The 22,070-nt window shown below is 37.7% G+C and overlaps 1 protein-coding gene across 1 annotated transcript in view; it reads right to left on the reverse strand.

Moving 5' to 3' along the window:
* Nucleotides 1-22,070, reverse strand: part of CDC23 (cell division cycle 23) — a 58,879-nt gene that overhangs the window by 8,342 nt on the left and 28,467 nt on the right. Inside the window, exons 5-10 of the mRNA XM_077138583.1 lie at nucleotides 11,270-11,312; nucleotides 10,634-10,739; nucleotides 10,394-10,526; nucleotides 6,635-6,812; nucleotides 6,456-6,553; nucleotides 6,226-6,307 (exon numbers count right to left, since the gene is read on the reverse strand). Of these exons, the coding sequence (XP_076994698.1) occupies nucleotides 6,226-6,307; nucleotides 6,456-6,553; nucleotides 6,635-6,812; nucleotides 10,394-10,526; nucleotides 10,634-10,739; nucleotides 11,270-11,312 (640 nt within the window). The remainder of the gene's footprint in view (nucleotides 1-6,225; nucleotides 6,308-6,455; nucleotides 6,554-6,634; nucleotides 6,813-10,393; nucleotides 10,527-10,633; nucleotides 10,740-11,269; nucleotides 11,313-22,070) is intronic.

Genomic DNA, 22,070 nt, shown 5'->3' on the forward strand with positions numbered 1-22,070 from the left:
AGCCCTTTATACCCCAGGTATGTGTGTGTGTGTATTTATAGAAGGTATAAAAGCATAGTTAACACAAGTAACTTAAGGGGAAGGGGAGACAGCAAGCAAAAAGAAAAACAAAACAAAACTCTGCACTTTAAGAAACCATTTTTACATATAAATTGTATATACATAAACTAGATGAAAAGATAATTTAGATCAAATATATCTGAATGTGGCTAAAAGGGGAAATTTGGGGTTGTATATATGGTACTAGAATAAAAATTTAAAAATACAAGTTCTTGGAATTGTACAACACAAATAGTGAACCTTAAGTTAAACCATGGACTATAGTTAATAGTATTATTAACTATACAAATTATGCAAATGTGCTTTCATCAACTGCAAAACTGTTCCACACTAATTCAAGTTACTAGTAATAGAGTGGTATGTGGGAATCATATTTTATGCATGATAGTTCTATAACCCACAACTTTTCTAATAAAACAAAAAATTTTTTTAAAAAGATGACTTATGGAGTGGGAGTGAGGTGAGGGCCTTTAATCCTGTGTGGCTTGGCATGGTGCCTGGATACACCCCAGCATGTGTTAGATGGATGATCGAAAAGTGTTCGCAGGGTCCCCTGAGGGATGGGAGAGAAAATGTGGAACTATTGAACTTTGCCACCAGCAAGACCCTGGATGCTGTGTCAGGCACTGGGAACACCCAGGTCAACGGGCCAGGCCCTTGGTCTTGAGGCTTGCTCTTGTGAAGCTTATGTATGCAGCAGAGAAGCTTAGCCTGCCTATAGGTGCACCTAAGAGTCACCTCCAGAGGACCTCTTTTCTTCTTCGGATATGGCCTCTCTCTAAGCCCAACTCTGCAAGTGAAACCATTGCCCTCCCCTCTGCGTGGGACATGACATCCAGGGTTGAAAGTCTCCCTGGCAGCATGGGCGATGGCTCCCAGGGATGAGCCTGATCCTGACATTGTGGGATCGGCGGTGCCATACTGACCGAAGAGAGGAAGAGAAGTGTGGCAAATAAGGTGTCACTGGCTGAGAGAGTTCAGGTAGATTCGGGAGGTTACTCTGAAGGCCTCTCTTATGCAAGCTTCAGTTGGACATTCCTACCTATCATAACTTGCCAAACTCCAAACCAAAATCATTCCTACCAATCGTAAAGAACTCCTAGGGCAATATATAAGATTCTACAAAGGTTCCATGCACTAGGGTAACTGTCCAGAAACCTACAACCTCCAGGTGAGTCCCTGAACCAGATAAGTCCTGAAACCTAAAGGGGTCAGCCTCTCCAGAACATCAAGTAGTTCTATCCCCCATCCCATATTATTAACCGCCCCTTCCAACATGAAAAAGTTAGAATGGGCATGGCCCAAACACTGCTAAAAAGTGGGAGAAAGATCAAAGGTGATGGTGGAGTTATACAGAAGGTAGGGTTTAACACATGAGTGCTGAATCATATTGAGATGTAGTAGTAAAAACCTAAAATTGTAGAATTGTAACCCATACCAAACTCTGAAATCTGTTCTACAACTAATTGTTTCAATGTACTTTGACATTTATTGCTTTTTTGTATATATGTTATTCTTCACAAAAAAAAAAAAGAGCATAACAGAGAAGACAGGCTTTAACAAATGAGTATGAGTACTAATCATTATATTGATATTTCTTTTGATCTCCAGTATCTTGGAGCAGCTAGAAGAAAAATGAAAAATCATGGAACTGTAACCCACACCAAACTTTAAAATCTGTTCTGTAACTACTTGTTAAAATGTACGTGAAAATTTATTGCTTTTTTGTATATTTATTGTTCTTATGTAATTCACAATTTTAAAAAGTTAAAAAAAAAAGATTTAAATCATTTATATTCTAACTTGTAGAGATCATAACATACTATCCACTGAAAAAAATAAATTATAGGGCAATTATATAAACAACCAAGTAAAAAAACTTGCATTTTTTTAAATCTGTCTGGATCCTTTCAGCTTGCTGTAGGAGAAATCATCTCTATCTATCGTCTGCATCTGGTGCCTGATCATTTAAACTCAAATTCAATTTCTTGTTCATTTGGAAAAAAGCAAGATGTAGGGCTTTATGTCCTACACAAGAATATCTTTGCTTCTGCCACTGACTCAGAGATAGAAGAGTAAGCAATATCTAGGCAGAGTGCCCAAAAGTTAACTTTTGTAATAGAATAGAAAAGGAAGTAGGGCAATGGTAGCAGTTAAGGATGACAAAGGAGATGTTAGCAAAGCCAAAAGAAGCATGTTCTAGGCTAAGATTAAATAGATGATTAGATAACTTTTTTTTTTATCAAATGCATTAACTAAAATGTACTGAATAACTACAATGTGATAGGCAACTTTCATTAAGTGATTTATTATGTATTAATTTACTTAACACACAACAAAGGAATGAGGGAAGGGTTTACTATCATTCTCATTTTATGGATAAGGAAGATATAGCACAGAGAGGTTAGGTAACTTGTCCAAGGTCACAGAGCTAGTTAGTAACAGAACCAGGATTCAAACTTGGGCAGTCTGTCTCAAATATCCAAGCTAACGACTAAGCTATACTGTAGTATATGCCGTATAATACATACATATATATAATATAATGCTGCAACTGGTACCCCTGAAAGAAGAAAGCAGTTCACATCAAGACATAAAAGCAGAAGCAAGGGCTAAACAAGTAGGATAATCTTGTAATCACTCTATTCTTAAGTTGTTTCATTCTCTCTCAGGTACTCGGTTTCTTTTTCTTCTCTCTATCCTTCCCCTTTTCACTTCCTTGGAACTAGCTATAATGTGAAAGACGAAGTATATTTTTTGTCCTATCTAACATTCCCTGTTCTTAATATTTAAGATAGGCAGGCTGAATTCAACATTTATTGACAATATTTACACCCCCTACCAGGAACTATGCTGAGTATTAAGATACACTGAGAAAAACACAGTCTATTAAGGAGTTCACTTTAAATGTTTATTAAAAAAAGAAAGAAATCTCTACATTAAGCTGCAAATGACTCTTCATATGTGTGCCTCCTTTGATTTTAATTAGCTGTAAGTCAGTAGGTTAGAAAAATGAACTATTTGTTATCTCCTATACCTATATTTCCCTTCTTCCAAAGGGCACTGTTATCAATTTGGTTAACCAACCATCAACTCCTATTGGTTCTACTTCCTATCTTCTAAATCCAATAGCTTTTTTCCATTCTTCCTGCCTATACTTCAGTTTAGGCACTCATCATTCTTAGACTAGATTATTACAACAGCCTCCTAGCTGGTCTGACTGCCTCTAGTCTTGCGCTTTTCCTAATCCTCCCAGGACACTGTTCAGTCACCAACATAAAATGAAAAATCTGATCACCTTCCTCATTCCTTGGTTTAAAATTCTTCAGAGGACTCCTATTGCCTTAAGGAATAAAATCCAAATTAGGAAGGTATAAAAGGCTCTTCAAGATGTGGTCCCTTTTTGTAATGCTTAGCCATCAGCAGCCTGATCACCAAACTACAGGTCAAAACGACAGACATCCATCATATCCTCCAAAGGAGTCTCATGGCACAGAGGATAGCAAGAGCATAACAAAGACTGCCCCAGCCAGGTGCAGGTATCAGGGTCACTAGCAAAAGCAGGACTCACACAGGCTCTGATGAAAAACCATTTTCTCACATAGAGAAGAGACACAGCAAGGCAAGCTTCACTAGTGAATGTTGGTGCCCCAGGCTAGCAGGTCCTGATCTGTACAAAGCACGGAGATGTTCTGCACATGCAGTTTATGCCATAGTAAAGAGACCCAACTCTACCCTCACTGGGAACAGATACAACAGTGGGGATGAGGCAGGTGACATAAAATGGACATACTTCAGCTAGACTCTCTCCAGTGAAATTTATACATGATTAGGACAAGGGGGAAGGAAAGTGTCAGCCATCCAATATTTGCTACAGGATATATTTTATCTCTAGGCACTACAGAAACAGGAGTCAACTCACATTTATTATCCTATCCTAGGAGTCAGACTAACACAGTTCCGAGCACAGGGTTTATCTGTGGATCTCAAGGAAAGGCAAGATCCTTTCTTGAAGGGCACTTGCCCTTCAAGTGTCCCCTATCACAGCTCATTCCTATCTCCCACATCATGCTTCAGACACACAGAACTAACTCTAGTTCAAGCACAAAGTCTGTTTCACACTTGAGTGCCTCTGCACTGCAATGCCCTTCCCCTGGATCAAATCCTTCCCCTCTCTTCTTTAATTATTTTGCTCCTGCTCATTCCTCAAGTATCATCTTCTTCAAAAAGCCTTCTCTAATCTCAGACTGCTCTGAGCCTCTTTTCTATGTACTCCGTTAGCATCCTATGTTTATCTCAGTTGTAATACTCAACCCACTGAATTACCTGTCTTCTTATTGGTCTTCCTCAGTAGGTAATTAGGGGAGATACTGCAATACAAAGCACAATGTCTGGCATACAGATGTTCAACAGACGTTTTCTGAACAAATTGGGATTCCATCCTCACCTTAATGGACTTTCTGATTTATTCATAATGCCCTGCTATTGAAAAGATCACTTATTTCTTCCCTTAACACTGTTCCCATAGGATTTATTACATTTCTTATGCTAACTTCCCATATTAAACCATGGTTTCCTCAAAACCTGGAAATGTTTACTGAATGAACCATGAACCGCAATTCCATCAATTTACTAGCAAGATCCTAACCTAAAAAGGTACAAATGTTTGATCCTAAGTAGTGTCACCAAACACCCAAGAACAGAGAATTCCCTTTCACCTCCAGGGAACCTAGGTTTTTGATCACAAGTAAATAAGCTTATTTTTATCCAGGGATGACAATTCATCTGTCTATGTCAATCCATAATTAGGCCACACAGTGCAGTCAAGGATATACAGCAGAGATTCTCAATTAGGAAGTGGCCAGTTTTGTCCCCTAGAGGACATCTGGCAACTCTTGGAACGTGGTTACTGGCATCAAGTAGGCAGAAGCAGGGATACTGCTAAACATCCTAAAATGCACAAGTCAGTACCCCACTCAAAAAAAAGTGTTCAGACCAAAATTTCAGTCATGCCAAGGTTGGGAAACTTCCTGATATATGGAAATAAGCACTCTCACCTCTTTCCATAGGATTGGAAAGTCTTACAAATATTTTAATTACATTAAATTTTAAAACATATGTACCTTTGATAGCCTTTCCCTGCTAGGAACTCAATATGCAAAAATAGTTGCAGAAGCATGCAAAAGTAAATGAATAAAGATATTTCCTGCAGCAATGTTTCTATTAATAAACACTAGTCATAACTTATATAATAGGAAACAATTAAATTAGAATAATGGTACATCTGTAATTACATGTTAGATAGTCATCAAAAATAATACAAACCTGGGCCAGCCATGGTGGCTCGGCAGGCAGAGTTCTCACCTGCCATGCCGGAGACCCGGGTTCGATTCCCGGTGCCTGCCCATACCAAAAAAAAAATACTAACCTAATAGGGAATCTTGTGGTGGATGAGGACTGTGATTAACTGTACAAATATTAAAAAGTTCCTCCATGAACTAGAACAAATATACAACACTATTACAAGGAGTTAATAATAGAGGGGCATCTGGGAAAAAATGTACCTATTCCAAAGTATGGACTATGTTAACAGTAATACCTTAATATTCTTTCATCCACGATAACAAATGTACTATACCAATACTAGAAGTCAAAGATAGAGGGGGAAAAGTTTGGGACGTTTTGAACTTTCTTTTTTATTTCTTTTTCTGGAGTAATAAAAATATCTCTAAAATTGATCATGGTTATGAATGCACAACTATGTGATGACACTGTGAGCCATGCTTCAGATGGACTGTATAGAGTGTGACTATATCCCAAAAATTGCACTAAAAAAATACAAATCTAAATATACCAACATGGAAAAATGGCTAAGATATATTAAATATTTTTAAAAAGAAAGCTACAAAGCAATATGTATAATAATTTAATTTTTGCAAGCAAACTACACATGCATGCATGCACACTTTTAGTGCTCACACAATATTCTAGAGTCATGTTTACCAAACAATTTTGGCAGTGGAATTATAGTGAGCTTTCATGTTCAATGGTATATGGCATATAATATTGTTACTTTTGACACTTTTATATTGTTATTATTGTATTGTATCATATTGTTATTTACAAAAGATAAATTTTCAAAGAAAAAAATGTAGTAACTCTTACCAATTACACAGCACGTTTCTACACGGTATTTATCAATCTCACAAAGGTTGTGAGCCAAGTAACTCAATTCAGATTTCATGCTCTGGAAGAAAAGAAAATGATGATCTAAGCATGAGAAAGAAATCCCTTAAATAATTTTTCCTGTAGTGCATTCAACTGGGTAACAATCCAACCCAGGAGATTAAAGTACAAAAAGGCTTAATCAAGTCCAAGCAAGAGAAGCAGCTCACCCTGACATAAAGAAGGTTGGAAAACGTGTCCATATTTTCAATCCTGTAAGGGTCTTGTTTCCTTAGTTCATTAAAAATAGAGAGGGCTTTGTCGATATCTGCAAAAAGGAGATAGTTCAGAACACATCGCAGGGCACCTTTCATGGTTTGATGGTACTTCACTGTCCTTATTTACTCACCTCTGATATTGTGATAGGCAACTGCAATTTGGGAAACAATATATGAGCTCTTAGAGAAGCCCACATCAATGAGATTCTGATACTTTTGCAGGGCCTCCTCTATCAACTGCAACTCTGTGTATATATGAGCCAGAAAAAACTCTTTCATCCACGTGTCTGGCAAAGACAGGAACTTCAGCTGGCAGCAGGAGAGAGAGGGACACACTTAATATATTTTGGCCTCTCTCCAAATGAACATCAGGGGACTATCTTTACTGTCTCAAGGAGTTTATCATCCAAATTGTATTAGAACACCTAATAATGTACACAAGGCAGTTTTCATTTAAGTGCTAAAATTGAGCAATATGATTTACAAGCACAATAGGGAAGAATGACCTAGATGTAGAAGTTTTCCAAGAAAAGATAGAATTTGAGGTGAGTCTTAGAGGATGGGTAGGATTTGAATAGAAAATAGGAAGGAGAAGAGAAAGAAGACATTCCACACAAGGGCAACAATATAAGCAGAGGCAAAATAGACATGATAACTATGGGTGGATAGTCTAATTTGAGGGAAGGCCATATGCTGGGAAGCAGTGACAAATAAGAATGAACAGGTAAGGAGGGTCCTATGGACCATGAGGAAATGGGCTGAAGTAGGAAAACCCTGCAAATTTTTGAAAAAGAGAATGACATGCTATAAGGGTGTTTTAAGAATAAATTTGGACCCCAACTAAAACCATTCCTGCCAACCCTGAAGAACAAGTAGAGCATTATATGAGATTCTACAAAGGTTCCATGCACTAGGATTACTTTCCAGAAACCTATAACCTCCAGATGGGTCCCTAGACCTGAAGTCCTGAAATACAGAGGACTTCTCCAGAATATCAACTAGTTCCATCCCCCATCCCAGATTATCACAGCCCCTTCTAACATGAAAAAATTAGAATGGGCATAGCGCAAATACCCACTAAAAAGTGGGAGTAACATCAAAGGAGAAGGAGTTATAATAGAGAAGACAGGAGTTAATAAATTAATAAGATTGCTTAAACATTATATTGATACTTCTTTTAGTCTCTAGTCTTGGAGAAGCTAGTAGTAAAAACCTAAAATTGTGGAACTGTAACTCATACCAAACTGAAATCTGTTCTACAACTAATTGTTGCGATATGCTTTGAAATTTATTGTTTTTGTATATATGTTATTTTTCACACATACACAAAAAAAGTCAATTCAATGCTAAATGTACAGTATATGATGATACTGAACCACAGATTGTACACTTTGGATGATTACAGGGTATGTGAATATATACCAATAAAATTGCATTAAAATTTCAAAAAATAAGTTTGGAAACACTATGCAGGCTGGTTAAAAATGGGAGCATAAAAATGGGATAGCTTCAGAGAAAGCTCTTACAAGCAATCTAAATTTGAGATGATAACCAAAATAGCAAAGGAAACCAAGAGAAAGAGATGCGCACAAGAAAAGTATTTGCAAAATCCCCTTAAGGGTCTGGGAAAAAAGGAAAACATATTAAACTTCCCCAGCTGGGAGATTCCTGATATTCTCACAAACAGTGGGGACAACCAATTCATAGGCTGAGCCCTCAATCTTGGGGCTCACCCCTATGAAACTTAATCCCACAAGGAGAAGCTAAGTCTACTGATAATTATGCCTAAGAGTCATCCTCAGAGAACCTCTTTTGTTGCCCAGATGTGGCCTCTTTCTTGAAGCCAACTCAGCAGGTGAACTTACTGCACTCCCCCCTACTTGGGACATGACGCCCAGGGGTATAAATCTCCCAGGCAACATGGGACATGACTCCCAGGAATAAACTAGGACCTGGCATCATGGGATTAAGAAAGGCTTCTTGCCAAAAGGGGGAAGAGAAATAAATTCTCAGTGGTTGAGAGATTTCAAACAGTCAAGAGGTTATTCTAGAAGTTAAATTTATGCACTATATAGATACCCTTTTTGGTTTATGGTGCACTGTAGTGTTTAGAGGGAAGTACCTGGAACTGTTGAACTGTATTCCAGTAGACTTGATTCTTGAATAAGAGCGTATTAACTATACGGCTTTTACAAGGTGACCACGTGGTTGTGAAAATATTGTGTCTGATGCTCCCTTTTTCCCGGGTATGGACAGATGGGTAAAAAAGTAAGGGTGGTTCAGTGGTAGAATACTCGCCTTTCATGCGGAAGACCCTGGTTCGATTCCCAGACCATGCACCCCCCCCAAAAAAAAGGGCAAAACTCTCTCAGCCAACACGACAAGCAAACTCACCACCCTTCCCCCTCCCCCTCTCTATGTGGGACATGACTCCCAGGGGTGTAAACCTTCCTGGCAACATGGGACATAAATCCTAGAATGAGCTGGGACTCAGCATCAAGGAATTGAGAAAACCTTCTCGACCAAAAGGGGGAAGAGAGAAATGAGACAAAATAAAGTGTCAATGGCTGAGAGATTTCACACGGAGTCAAGAGGTTATCCTGGAGGTTATTCTTACATATTATATAGACATCACCTTTTTAGTTAAGGTATATTGGAGAGGCTGGAGGGAAGTGCCTGAAAATGTAGAGCTGTGTTCCAGTAGCAATGTTTCTTGAAGATGACTGTATAATGATATAGCTTTCACAATGTGACTGAGTGATTGTGAAAATCTTGTGTCTGATGCTCCTTTTTAAAACATAGGGATTAAAAATAAATAATAGGGGGAACAAGTGTTAAAATAAATTTAGTAGATTGAAATGCTAGTAATCAATGAAAGGGAGTGATACAGATATAGAAAATAAATAGGGGAAACAAAGGCTAAAATATATTGGGTAGATGGAAATACTAGCAATCAATGAGAGGGAGGGTTAAAGGGTATCGTATGTATTAGTTTTTTTCTTTTTTCTTTCTATTTCTTTTTCTGAATTGATGTAAATGTTCTAAGAAATGATCATGATGATGAATATACAACTATGTGATGATACTGTGAGTTACTGATTATATACCAAGAATGGAATGATCATATGGTAAGAATGTTCATTTTTGTATGTTGTTTTGTTTACAAAATTTTTGTTTAATTAAAAAAAAAGTAAGGGCAAAAAACAATAAGGGAGTGGGGATAAGGGGCTAAAAAATCTGGGTAGGTTACAATACAATACAATACAAAGAGAGGGAGGGGTAAGGTGTATGGGTTTTTTCTTTTGTCTTTTTATTTCTTTTTCTAGAATGATGCAAATGTTGTAAAGATGATCATGATGATGAATACACAACTATGCGATGAAAAAACACAATAAAGGAAGACAAAAATAATGACTATAATAAAATTATTGCAGTTTAGAAAGCAATTTCATATACATTATTTCAAAAATAAACAAATCTCCAAATTTTTGTAGAATCTTTGTAGAATCCCATGAACACTCAGAAGAGATCTGAAAACTGTTTTAAATATAACTCTTGATAGAGAAACCTCTCCTATAGCAACTCTGGAATTAAGAGAGAAACTATAATATCATTTAGTCTACAAACAAGTTACAATAAACATAAATGAGGAAACACCACTATGAGAAAATATTCTAATACTATGATGCAAATGCAACAGCAACTCCTGAAAAAAAGTTAGATGTTACACTTTCAAATGAAGAACTAAATTCCACAATGACGTAGACTGGAAAAGCAACAAAAAGCGAGCTATAGCCAAAAGTTTAGCCAACAGCCCCACTCCCCCACTTTCTTACAGTACTTTTAAGATTTGGGCCACAGGGTTGTTTCACATAGCTATCTGAATTTACCATCTCTTTGTCTGTAATCAGATTACAAAGTTCCAGCCAAGCTCCCCAGTGCAAAGGCAAAACATGAGTAGCCTCCACAAACACATCAATGGCCTCTTTCACCAAGTCCAATTTTCTAAGGACCACACCATACCTAGGAAAGAAGGAAAAAATTCACAGGTGAAATTAATACTTCATAACATCTTCCTTTTACTCAGGAGAATACATTATAGAAAGCTCCAAATGACTGTTAATACTTACAGATAGAGCCCAAATCCATCAAGTTCCCGGGCCTGGTGTTTTTTGCTGAGCTCCACTCTCAGTTCTCTAAGAGCCTCATTTTTTACTTGTCCTTTCTCCAGGGGGCCTATAAAGGAAACAAAGTCTCTGATCTAAGGGAGGACTGCCAATCTTCATTTTTCATACACCCAGATCTTCCCTTTAGCATCAACTAAAGTTAACAACTGGAACCTCAAACAAACACTCACAAAGAGGTGAGTGATACACACAATCCATTTACTTCATTCCAGAAATCACAAACTAATAATGGTTGTAGTCATATTTTGTTAGGACCATACAATTTGAAAATTTCTGAATAACTTTTTAATATTCTCAGAACCCTCCACTAAAAACTATGAATTTCTAGCTTCAGGTTGCAGGGGACAGGGGAAGGACAGAGGGAAGACAGACCGAACAATATCAGACCCACATTCCCACATGGCAGCGAGAGCTGACTGACACCAGCAAATCAAGAGCATTGTGCTCTCTGGTGTGCAACAAGTTTCCTCAGTCCCCATCACACATCTATGTTAGCTGATTAACTCCTCTAGTGTTTGAATTTGCAACTCAAAAGTAAGTTTGAATTTTGTACCAAAAGTAAGAGAAAGAACTTCATACCTAGGCTATCAACTGTTTCATCATCCTTCTTCTTTTCTCCAGACTGTAAGATAAAAACAACAAATATGTTTGTTCTGAAATATATTCTAAAACTAGAAGACAGATCCTACCAAAACGGACCAAGTCCAATGAAAACAGCATCTGCTATTTTAAATAACTAATCAGGGACCCCAACTAGCCAAATCCAGGTTTTGCTGAGAACCAAAATAATTAAGTAGTAATGAACTATAAAATAATTTTAAAAACAGGAATCCATGAGTCTATAGTGATACTAAATAGATAAGTGAGTGGAGGGGGAGGTTATTGCTTAGATTAAAATGCCATGTGTTGACTAGTAAATTTGGAGGGAACACTGCAGTTAGAAAAATCATCATATTAATAAAACATCACAGTGGGCGGTATGATGGTGGCTCAGTGGCAGAATTCTCACCTGCCATGCCGGAGACCTGGGTTCAAGTTCCGGTGCCTGCCCATGTAAAAAAAAAAATCATAGTACAGAGTGCTAAGAATTACATTAGAATGGACATTAAATCTAGACAGAGATTTTTATGAGGAGTAGGATATTTCCAAGATCTTAAAATATATCCCTACAGAGAAAAAATATGGAACTATTAAACTTTACCACTGGCAAAACCCCTGATACTGTGTCAAACATTAGGGACATCCAAATCAATAAGCCACGCCCTTGATCTTGAGGGTTGTTCTTGTGAAGTAAGTAGGGGAGAAGCCTAAGCTACTTATCGGTATGCCTAAGAGTCACCTCCGGAGAAACTCTTCTGCTGTTCAGATGTGGCCTCACTCTCTCTAAGCCCACCTCTGCAAGTGAAATCATTGCCTTCCCCCCTATGTGGGGCAGGACATCCAGGGGTGAAAGTCTCCCTGGTGGCATAGGAGATGACTCTCAGGGATGAGTCGGGCCCTGGCACCATGGGATCGACAATGCCATCCTCACCAAAAGGGGGGAAAGAAGTACAACAAATAAGGTCTCAGTGGCTGAGAGAGTTCAAATAGAGTCGAGAGGCTACTATGGAGGTCGTTCGTATGCAACCTTCAGTTAGATATTGCTACCTATCATAACTTGCCAAACCCCAACCAAAACCATTCCAGACAATCCTAAAGAACACCTAGGGCATTATGTAAGATTCTACAAAGGTTTCATGCACTAGGGTAACTTTCCAGAAACCTACAACCTCCAGGTGGATCCCTGGACCAGATAAGTCCTGAAACCTAGAGCGCCCAGCCTCTCCAGAATATCAACTAGTTTAATCTCCCTACCCCATATTACTGACAGTGGCTTCCAACACGAAAAAGTTAGAATAGGCACAGCCCAAACACCCCTAAAGAGTGGGAGAAAGACCAAAGGTGATAGTGGAGTTACACAGAGAAGGTAAGGTTTAACAAATGAGTATGATTACTGAATTATTATATTGATATTTCTTTTAGTCTCTAGTATCTTAGAGCAGCCAGAAGTAAAAACCTAAATTGTGGAATTGCAAACCATACCAAACTCTGAAATCTGTTCTACAACTAATTGTTGTGCTGTGCTTTGAAATTTATTGCTTTTTTGTATAGAAAAGAAAAAAGAAAAAAAAAGTCGATTGTAATGATAAAAAATATTTATTCATTTAGCCTCCTATATTCTGCAGCTGCTAGAAGGAAAAATCTGAGAGAATAGTATGGTAGCCCATGATAAACTCTAGGATCTTTCGTGTAACTACTTCTTCAAGAGTGCTTTGAAAACTATTGCTTTTTCCTTTCTTTGCTTTGTATATATGTTATATTATACAATTTAAAAAGTTAAAAAAAAAAAAAGACAATGAATGAGCACAAAGAATTTGAAGCTATGAAAAAAAAACATAACAACCACCCCCCTACGTGGGACTTATCATTCAGGGGTAAAAATCTCCCTGACAATGTGAGGTGTGGATCCCAGGGATTAGTCTGACCCTGACACTGTGGCATCAACAACACCTCTGGACCAAAAAGAGAAAAAGAAATTTAATAAAATAAGTCATCACTGGTCAACAGAGATCAAATGGAGTCAAGAGGCTATTCTGGAGGCTACTCTTATGCAAGCTTCAGTTAGATAGTGCTAATTGCCATGGTCTGCTAAACCCCAACCAATGACACTCCTGTTGACTCTTAAGAACACCTAGGGCTCAAAATGATACCCTATAAAGGTTTCATAAACTACGTTTGCTCTCCTGAAATCTATAATTCCTAGAGGGTTCTTAGATCAGATAAATCTTGAAACTGACAGGGACCCACCTCTCCAAGATTATCAATAAATTTCATCCCCCTATCGTTTAGTGTTGATACTCCTTCCCAACATGAAAAAGTCAGAAGAGGCACTGCCCAAAGATCCCTATAGATTGGGAGAAGGATCAAAACAGAAGGAGGACGGATAACAGAGCAAATAAGATTTAACAAATAAATATGACTGTGTATTAATAATCCTTCTAGCTGCCACATGTTTTGGAACAGTTAGAAGGAAAAAACCTGAGATTAGTGGAATAGTAGCTCATGACAAACTGGTATATGTACTGTACCTACTTGAATTGTGCTATAAAATTATTGCTTTTTTCTTTCTTTGCTCTGTACATATATTTTACAATTAAAAAAAGAAAAGAAATATAACAGAAATTGTGGTGATAAAAGTCAAAAAAGATGAGAGGCATACAACAGCAAATCTGAAGGGGCAGAAGAAAGAATCAGTGAACTAGAAGATAGGAAAACTGAAATCACACAGTCTGAAGAACAGCTAAAGAAAAGAATATTAAAAAACTAAGCAGTGTCTCAGGGATTTGAGTGACACTACAAAGCATACAAATATATACCTTATGAGTGTCACAGAAAGAGAAGAGAAGGGAAAAGGCACAAAAATAATATCTGAGGAAATAATGGCTGAAAATTTCCCAACTCTTATGAGAGACATATATATGCATGGTCAAGAAGTGCAACATACTACAAACAGAATAAACTCTAATAGATCTACTCAGAGGAACATACTAATAAGAACAACAAATGCCAAATATAAAATAAAAAGAGTATTCTGAAAGCAGCAAGAGAAAAGAAACTCATCACATATAAGGAATCCACAATAAGTCTACATATCAATTTCTCATCAGAAACAACAGAGGCAAGAAGGCAGTGGCTTGATAAACTGAAAGAGAAAAACTCCCAACCAAAAATTCTTTATTCAGCAAAACTGTCTTTCAAAAATGAGGAACATAAATGGTCAAGACAAAGAGAAACTAAGAGAGCTCGTCAACAAGAGAACTGTGCCACAAGAAATACTAAAGTCAGTTCTGCAAGCTAAAGGGAAATGAGAGGAGAGAGAGGCTTGGAAGGGAGCCTAGAAATGAAGATTATCAATAAAAGCAACTAAAAGGGAAAAAGAGAGACAAAAAAAAAAGGGTATGGTGCATAAAAAGCAGAGGATAAAATGTCTGAAGCAAATAATGCCTTTAAAGTAATAACACAATGTTAACAGATTAAGTTCTTCATTCAAAAGACACAAACTGGATAAAAAGCATGATCCAACTATATACTCTCTACAAGAAACTCACCTTAGACTCAAAATCACTAATAGGTTGAAAGTAAAAGGTTAGAAAAAGATATTACATGCAAATAGTAAAAAGATCTGAGGTAGCTCTACTGATATTGAACAAAATAGACTTTAAATGCAAAACTTTAAAAAGTGACAAAGGGCATTATATGTTAATAAAAGGGACAATCTTAAGAGTTACTCTCAGAGAATCTCTTGTGTTGCTCAGATGTGGCTTCTCTCTCTAAGCCGACACAGCAAGGGAACTCACTGCCCTCCCTTCCTACATGGGATGCGACTCCTAGGGTTGTGAATCTCCCTGGCAACACGGGACAGAAATCCCAGGATAAGCTGGGACCTGGCATCAAGGGATTGAGAAAGCCTTCTTGACCAAAAGGGAGAAGAGAAAAAATAAAGTATCAGTAGCTGAGAGATGTCAAACAGAGTCAAGGGTTATCCTGAAGGTTATTCTTATGCATTATATAGATACCCCTTTTCAGTTTATGGTGCATTTGAATAGCTAAAAGGAAGTACTTGGGATTGTAGAGCTGTGCTCCAGTACCCTTGTTTCTTGAAGATGATTGTATGAAGATATAACGCTTACAATGTGACTGTATGATTGTGAAAACCTTGTTGTCTGATGTTCCCTTTATCTAGGGTATGGACAAATGAGTAAAAAATATGGATAAAAAAATAAAGAAATAATAGGGGAAACAAAGGTTAAAATATATTGGGCAGATGGAAATATTGGTCAATGAGAGGGATGGGTAAGGGGTATGGTATGTTTGAGTTTTTTCTTTTTTCTTTTTATTTCTTTTTCCAGAGTGATGCAAATGTTCTAAAAAATGATCATGGTGATGAATATACTTGTGATGATATTGTGAGCCACTGATTGTACACCATGTATTGAATGTTTGTATGTTAAGAATGTGTTTATAAGTTTGTCAATAAAAATATTTTTAAAAGAAACTAATATCATATCTATAGATTTTTTTCTTTCCTTGCTTTAATTTTAAATTGGTTTATGAAACTATAGTGCAAACAGACTTTACGATGATTATTTAGATTTATTTTTTAACATGCCTATGGACAAGCTAAGATATCAGTTTTAGGTGGTTAAGATTTCCATATGTTAATTGTAAAACTATTTGTATCTTCACATTTTCCTGAAATTAGGAAAATATTTAGTAACATAGGTCACTACTGTAGCAGTGCAGATATTTTTAAGAGCTTTCTACTTGATATTCTGAGAACATTCACAGTTTTAACAGCTGATCAAATGGTATCTAAGTTAAGTGTTTAATACTTTGAATTAAGAACTCTGCTGTCTGAATTTGTAGATTTTTTCCTGGTTGACTTAATTTTAAACTTACTGCATGAACACAGGCTTTACAATGATCATATGGATATTTTATTTAAGTATGCCTATGGTTAAGCTAAGATATCCACTGTTGGTGGATAAAAGAAAACTAAAAAATAAACCACAAGGTACAACAAGAACAGGGTAGGTACCTGTGCTACAGGGTAGTGGTAGAGGGAGCTGTGGTGGCCCAGAGCGGTATGTCAGAGTCCAGGTAGTATGGAGGGAAGTCAATGTTAGAAGTGGAGGTCAACCTGGTACAGGGTGTTAACAGCCCAAGCAGGTTGACAAGGACATCCTAGAAAGTGGCATAAGAAGGGCATCTACGTGGGAGAGGGACAGAGGACCAGGAGAGATGGAGATTGGTTTTACACAGGGGGACTGATCAAATAAATATATCAAGAATAATGGGAGCCATGTCTCTTACTGTTGGAGAAATGAGATAACATGGAAAAGGAAAAAAATACTAAAATAAATCCTGCAATGTGGGACTGGAAATGGCAATACCAGTGTACCTATCAATATACAGAAGTACAGAAATAAAGATGTAAATGTATATGCATGCAAGTATAAAGCGTATGTACATACATATACGCCCTAGCTCTGTGCACCGAGAAAGCCTGGAAGCAGTAACACCCCAACAGCAATGACCACACCTAGCATCCACCCAATGCCTAAAAAGGAAACGAAAGATCAAACCTTTAGAGTTGATGAACTCCACAAAAGCTGATAAGACACTCTGTTACATATACAAAGATAAATTAAGCACAGTTCATAACCTCAAGAAGCTACTGTATGCACTCAACAAAACAGAACTATGCTAATACCTAGAAATGAGCATGTGAGATGTTAAAAAAAAAGCAGTTTATATAGACAAATAAGTAATAAATAGTAGGAAAGTACATACATGTTTCCAAGTAAAATAATAAATCATATTAAAATTATTTGAGTAATATTTTACTTGCGCTGTCCCTTACAGTCATAATTTTTAATAGTTATGAAACAAACCAATTATATAAATACAATAGTTTATAAATTTAAAACTTAATTCTTAATATTATCAGCTCTCAAGCATGAAGAACTTTATATAACCTGAAAACAATGATCAGTTTGTTCCTAACTACCCTAATAGTCATTGCTGAGACTGCTTCACATTTCCTACATGTTAAGCATTTTTAAATTTATTACCTTTTAAAATTACTTTTAAAAAATACTCAAGATATATATACATATATTTTTTTAAGCATTCTTAATTGTGAAATATGGACATGACTCCCAGGAATGAGCCTTGCCCTGGCACTGTGGTATCCCACAATGCCTTCTGGATTACAAAGGGGAAAAGAAATGTAGCAAGGTGGGGTGTCAGTGGCTAAGGGAGTTCAAATGGAGTTGGGAGGCTAATCTGGAAGCTAATCTTAGGTAGACCTCAGCTGGGTATTTCTAACTGGCATGATTTGCCACACCCCAACTAACATCATTCCAGTTGACCCTGGAGAGCACTTGGAGTTCTAACTGAGACTCTCTGAAGAAGTTTCTTGTACTAAGCTTGATTTCCTGAAGCCTATAACTCCAGAGGGTTCCTAGGCTGGATAAATTCTGAAACTCAAAAGGGCCAGCCTCTCCAAGAATGTCAACTGGCTCTATCCCCTTATCCTAAATCGTTGATAAGCCTTTTCAAGAAGAATACATTCTTTTATAAAGCTAAATTATATGGAAGATTTTAGAACAGTCAAAGTCCTTGATCCCTTCTCCCACCATCTCTTTTCCCTTCTCCAATGGCAAACACTGACAAGTTTGGCATATAAATTTCTACACATTTTATAATTTGTTTACATATGTACATATAAATATACATATGTACACATATGCTTCTTGTGCTGGTTTGAAAGGATGTATGTCCCCTAGAAAAGCCATGTTTTAATCAAAATTCCATTTCATAAAGGCAGAAGAATCCCTGTTCGATACTATATGTTTGAAACTGTAATCAGATCATCTCCCTGGAGATGTGATTTAATCAAGAGTGGTTGTTAAGCTGGATTAGGTGACTATGTGTCTCCACCCATTTGGGTGGGTCTTGATAAATTTCTGGAGTCCTATAAAAGAGGAAACATTTTGGAGAATGAGAGATTCAGAGAGAGCAGAGCAGAATGGCATAGCCACAAGAAGCAGAGTCCACCAGCCAGCAACCTTTGGAGATGAAGAAGGAAAACACACTTCCCGGGGAGCTTCATGAAACCAGAAGCCAGGAGAGAAAGCTAGCAGATGATGCCATGTTCACCATGTGTCCTTCCAGCTGAGAGAGAAGCCCTAACTGTGTTCGCCATGTGCCCTTCCAGCCGACAGAGAAGCCCTGACTGTGCTTGCCATGTGCCATTCCACTTGAGAGAGAAACCCTAAACTTCATCAGCCTTCTTGAACCAAGGTATCTTTCCCTGGATGCCTTTGATTGGACATTTCTGTAGATTTGTTTTAACTGGGACATTTTCTCGGCCTTAGAACTGTAAACTAGCAACTTTTTAAATTCCTCTTTTTAAAAGCCGTCTGTCTCTGGTATATTGCATTCCAGCAGCTAGCAAACTAAAATAGTTCTACACTGCTGTTTTTATATAAGTTCATATTTATCATTTATCAAGCTATTGGAGTTTCCATCTCAATATATATAGATTTTTGCCATTTTTTCTCATTTTTATAATTTAACTTTTTGAATAGCTATGATTCAAAAGTAAAAAGTATAAAATGCATAATATATATAGTGAAAGTCTCCCATCCTTGCCCCCATTTTTCTAGTTCCCATCCTCATCACCCATCCTCATCATGCTAACCACTGATCTAGCATTTTGTGGATCCTTCCAAAGTTTCTTTATGCATACACAATATACTTGTTCATTTCACAACAGCAGAGAATTTTCTATCATAATTTAACCATTTCTTGACTAATGTATATTCAGTTTGCTTACATTTTTTGGCGATTACAAAAAACACTTCAATGGACACTCCTGTACATACAACCTTGTACACATATACAAGTATTTAATTGGACAGGTTGTTAAAATAGATTTGGCCATGACATTTCAAACACCAAAATCTGTCAAAATTGATTTCCAAGAAGATGGTAAGAACTTTCACTCCTAAAACAGATGGTCTGGGGAGGGTGCCAAGAAGGCGGTTTAGCAAGGTGCGTGATTTAGTTCGTCCTCCAGAATAGCAATTAAATAACCAGGAACAGTACAGTACAGAATAGCTCCTGGGGCCACGTCAGTGACCAGACACACAGCATACCCCAGTCTGGACCACCTGGGGCAGCTGCAAGCCCTCCCAGAAACTGTGAGTTCTCCAAGCCGCCGCAGCCGGCGCCCCTCCCCCATAGGCCACTTCTCAGAGGGGAAAGGAAAGAGACTTTACCAGCAGCAGGGGCTGAGCACAACCAAACGCCAATTGTGGAATTAATTAACAAATTCTGACAACTAAAAATAGGCCCCCAGCTCAGGTGAACCTGGTCAAAGTGGAGGTCACTCATTTTTGCACTAGCACCAAGGGGGCAGGGCTGACGGAAAAACGAAAAAAAAAAAAGAAACAGAGGTTTATGTGGCTGTGTTTCTACAAAGGCTTGACTACCTTTGGATACAGCGGCAGGACTTCTCAGGCTGCACTTACCCCAGGCATAGGCAGAAATAAGCTTGTTTGAGAGCTTGTCTGGAGCCTATGCCTTCCCCAGGGGAGGGGTGAAGCCCAACTCAGGTGGAATCCCTCCCTTAAGGAATTCAGACACCAGAGCTTGGTAATGGGAAGCCATTAAAACCAGCCTACAACCTCTCCTCTGTCTCCACCACGCCACCAGCAGGGAGAGTATGCCAAAGTTAAATGTACCACATCATCGTATGCTGGTGGGACCCGCTGGCAGCAAGCACCACATACTGAGCAGGATAAGAAAAACAGAGCCCAGAGACTTCACAGGAAAGTCTTTCAACCCGCTGGGTCTCACCCTCAGGAAAATTGACGCAGGTGACTCTTTCCCCCTGATAGGAGGCCAATTTGGTCTGGGAAAATCTGGCTGGGGTCTATAATACCTACGTAGACCCTCCTAAGGGTGGGGTGGGGGGAGGTATCATACAGGTAGGGCAAGAAACAAGAAAACAAGAAGTGAAAAATTCTCCTCTGTTAAACAAAACCTAAGCTAGAGGTCCAGAAAAACCTGAACTGAATATCACAGAACAGACAGACAACAACTTCATCCAGCAAGAAAACCCTAGGTAAAAGAAGTGAAAATAATCTCCAGAATGAATTAATTAAGATAATTCAATGCCTAGACACCAGCAAAAAATAACATATCACACTAGGAAAATTGAAGATATGGCCTAGTCAAAGGAACAAACCAACAATTCAAATGAGCTACAGGAGTTGAAACAACTAATTCAGAATATACGAACAGACATGGAAAACCTCATCAAAAATCAAATCAATGAATTGAGGGAAGATATAAAGAAGGCAAGGAATGACGAAAAAGAAGAAATCGAAAGTCTGAAAACACAAATTACAGAACTTATGGGAATGAAAGCCACAGTAGAAGAGATGAAAAAAAAACAATGGAAACCTACAATGTTGGATTTCGAGAGGTAGAAGATAGAATTAGTGAATTGGAGGATGGAACATCTGAAATCTGACAAGCAAAAGAAAATACAGGGAAAAAAAAGGAAAAATATGAGCAGGGACTCAGAATATTGAATACAATACGAAGCGCACAAACATACATGTTGTGGGTGTCCCAGAAGAAGAAAAGAATGGAAAAGGAGGAGAAAAACTAATGAAGGAAATTATCACTGAAAATTTCCCCACTCTTATAAAAGATTTAAAATTTCAGATCCAAGAAGTGCAGCGCACACCAAAGAGAACAGATCCAAACAGATGTACTCCAAGACATTTACCAATCAGAATGTCAGAGGTCAAAGAAAGAGAATCTTGAAAGCAGCAAGAGAAAAACAACCCATCACATACAAGAGAAGCCCGATAAGACTATGTGTAGATTTCACAGCAGAAACCACAGAGGCAAGAAGACAGTGGGATGATATATTTAAATTATTAAAAGAGAAAAACTGCCAACCAAGAATTCTATATCCAGCAAAACTGTCCTTCAAAAATGAGGGAGAAATTAAAACATTTTCAGACAAAATATCACTGAGAGAATGTGTGACCAAGAGACCAGCTCTGCAAGAAATACTAAAGGGAGCACTAGACATAGATACAAAAAGACAGGGGAGAGAAGTGTGGAGAAGAGTGTAGAAAGGAAGACTACGAGTAAAGGTAAAAAGAAGGAAAATTAGACATGACATGTAAAATCCAGAAGGCAAAATGGCAGAAGAAAGTACTGCCCATACATTAATAACACTAAATGCTAATGGATTAAACTCCCCAATCAAAGACAGAGACAGGCAGAATGGATTAAAAAACAGGACCCATCTATATGCTGTCTACAGGAAACACATCTTAGACCCAAGGATAAATATACGTTGAAACTGAAAAGTTGGGAAAAGATATGTCATGCAAATAACAACCAGAAAAGAGCAGGAGTAGCTATACTAATATCCAGCAAATTAGACTTCAAATGTAAAACAGTTAAAAGTGACAAAGAAGGATACTATGTATTAATAAAAGGAACAATTCAGCAAGAAGACATAACAATCATAAATATTTATGTAGCAAGCCAGAATGCCCCAAAATACGTACAGCAAACACTGAAAAGAGAAATAGACGCATCTACCATAATAGTTGGAGACTTCAATTCACCACTCTCATCAATAGACAGAACTTCTAGACAGAGGATCAATAAAGAAACAGAGAATTTGAATATTACAATAAATGAGCTAGACTTAACAGACATTTATAGAACATTACACCCC

The sequence above is a fragment of the Tamandua tetradactyla genome, chromosome 20 (assembly GCF_023851605.1).
Source record: "Tamandua tetradactyla isolate mTamTet1 chromosome 20, mTamTet1.pri, whole genome shotgun sequence".
In the NCBI taxonomy this organism is placed as follows: domain Eukaryota; kingdom Metazoa; phylum Chordata; class Mammalia; order Pilosa; family Myrmecophagidae; genus Tamandua; species Tamandua tetradactyla.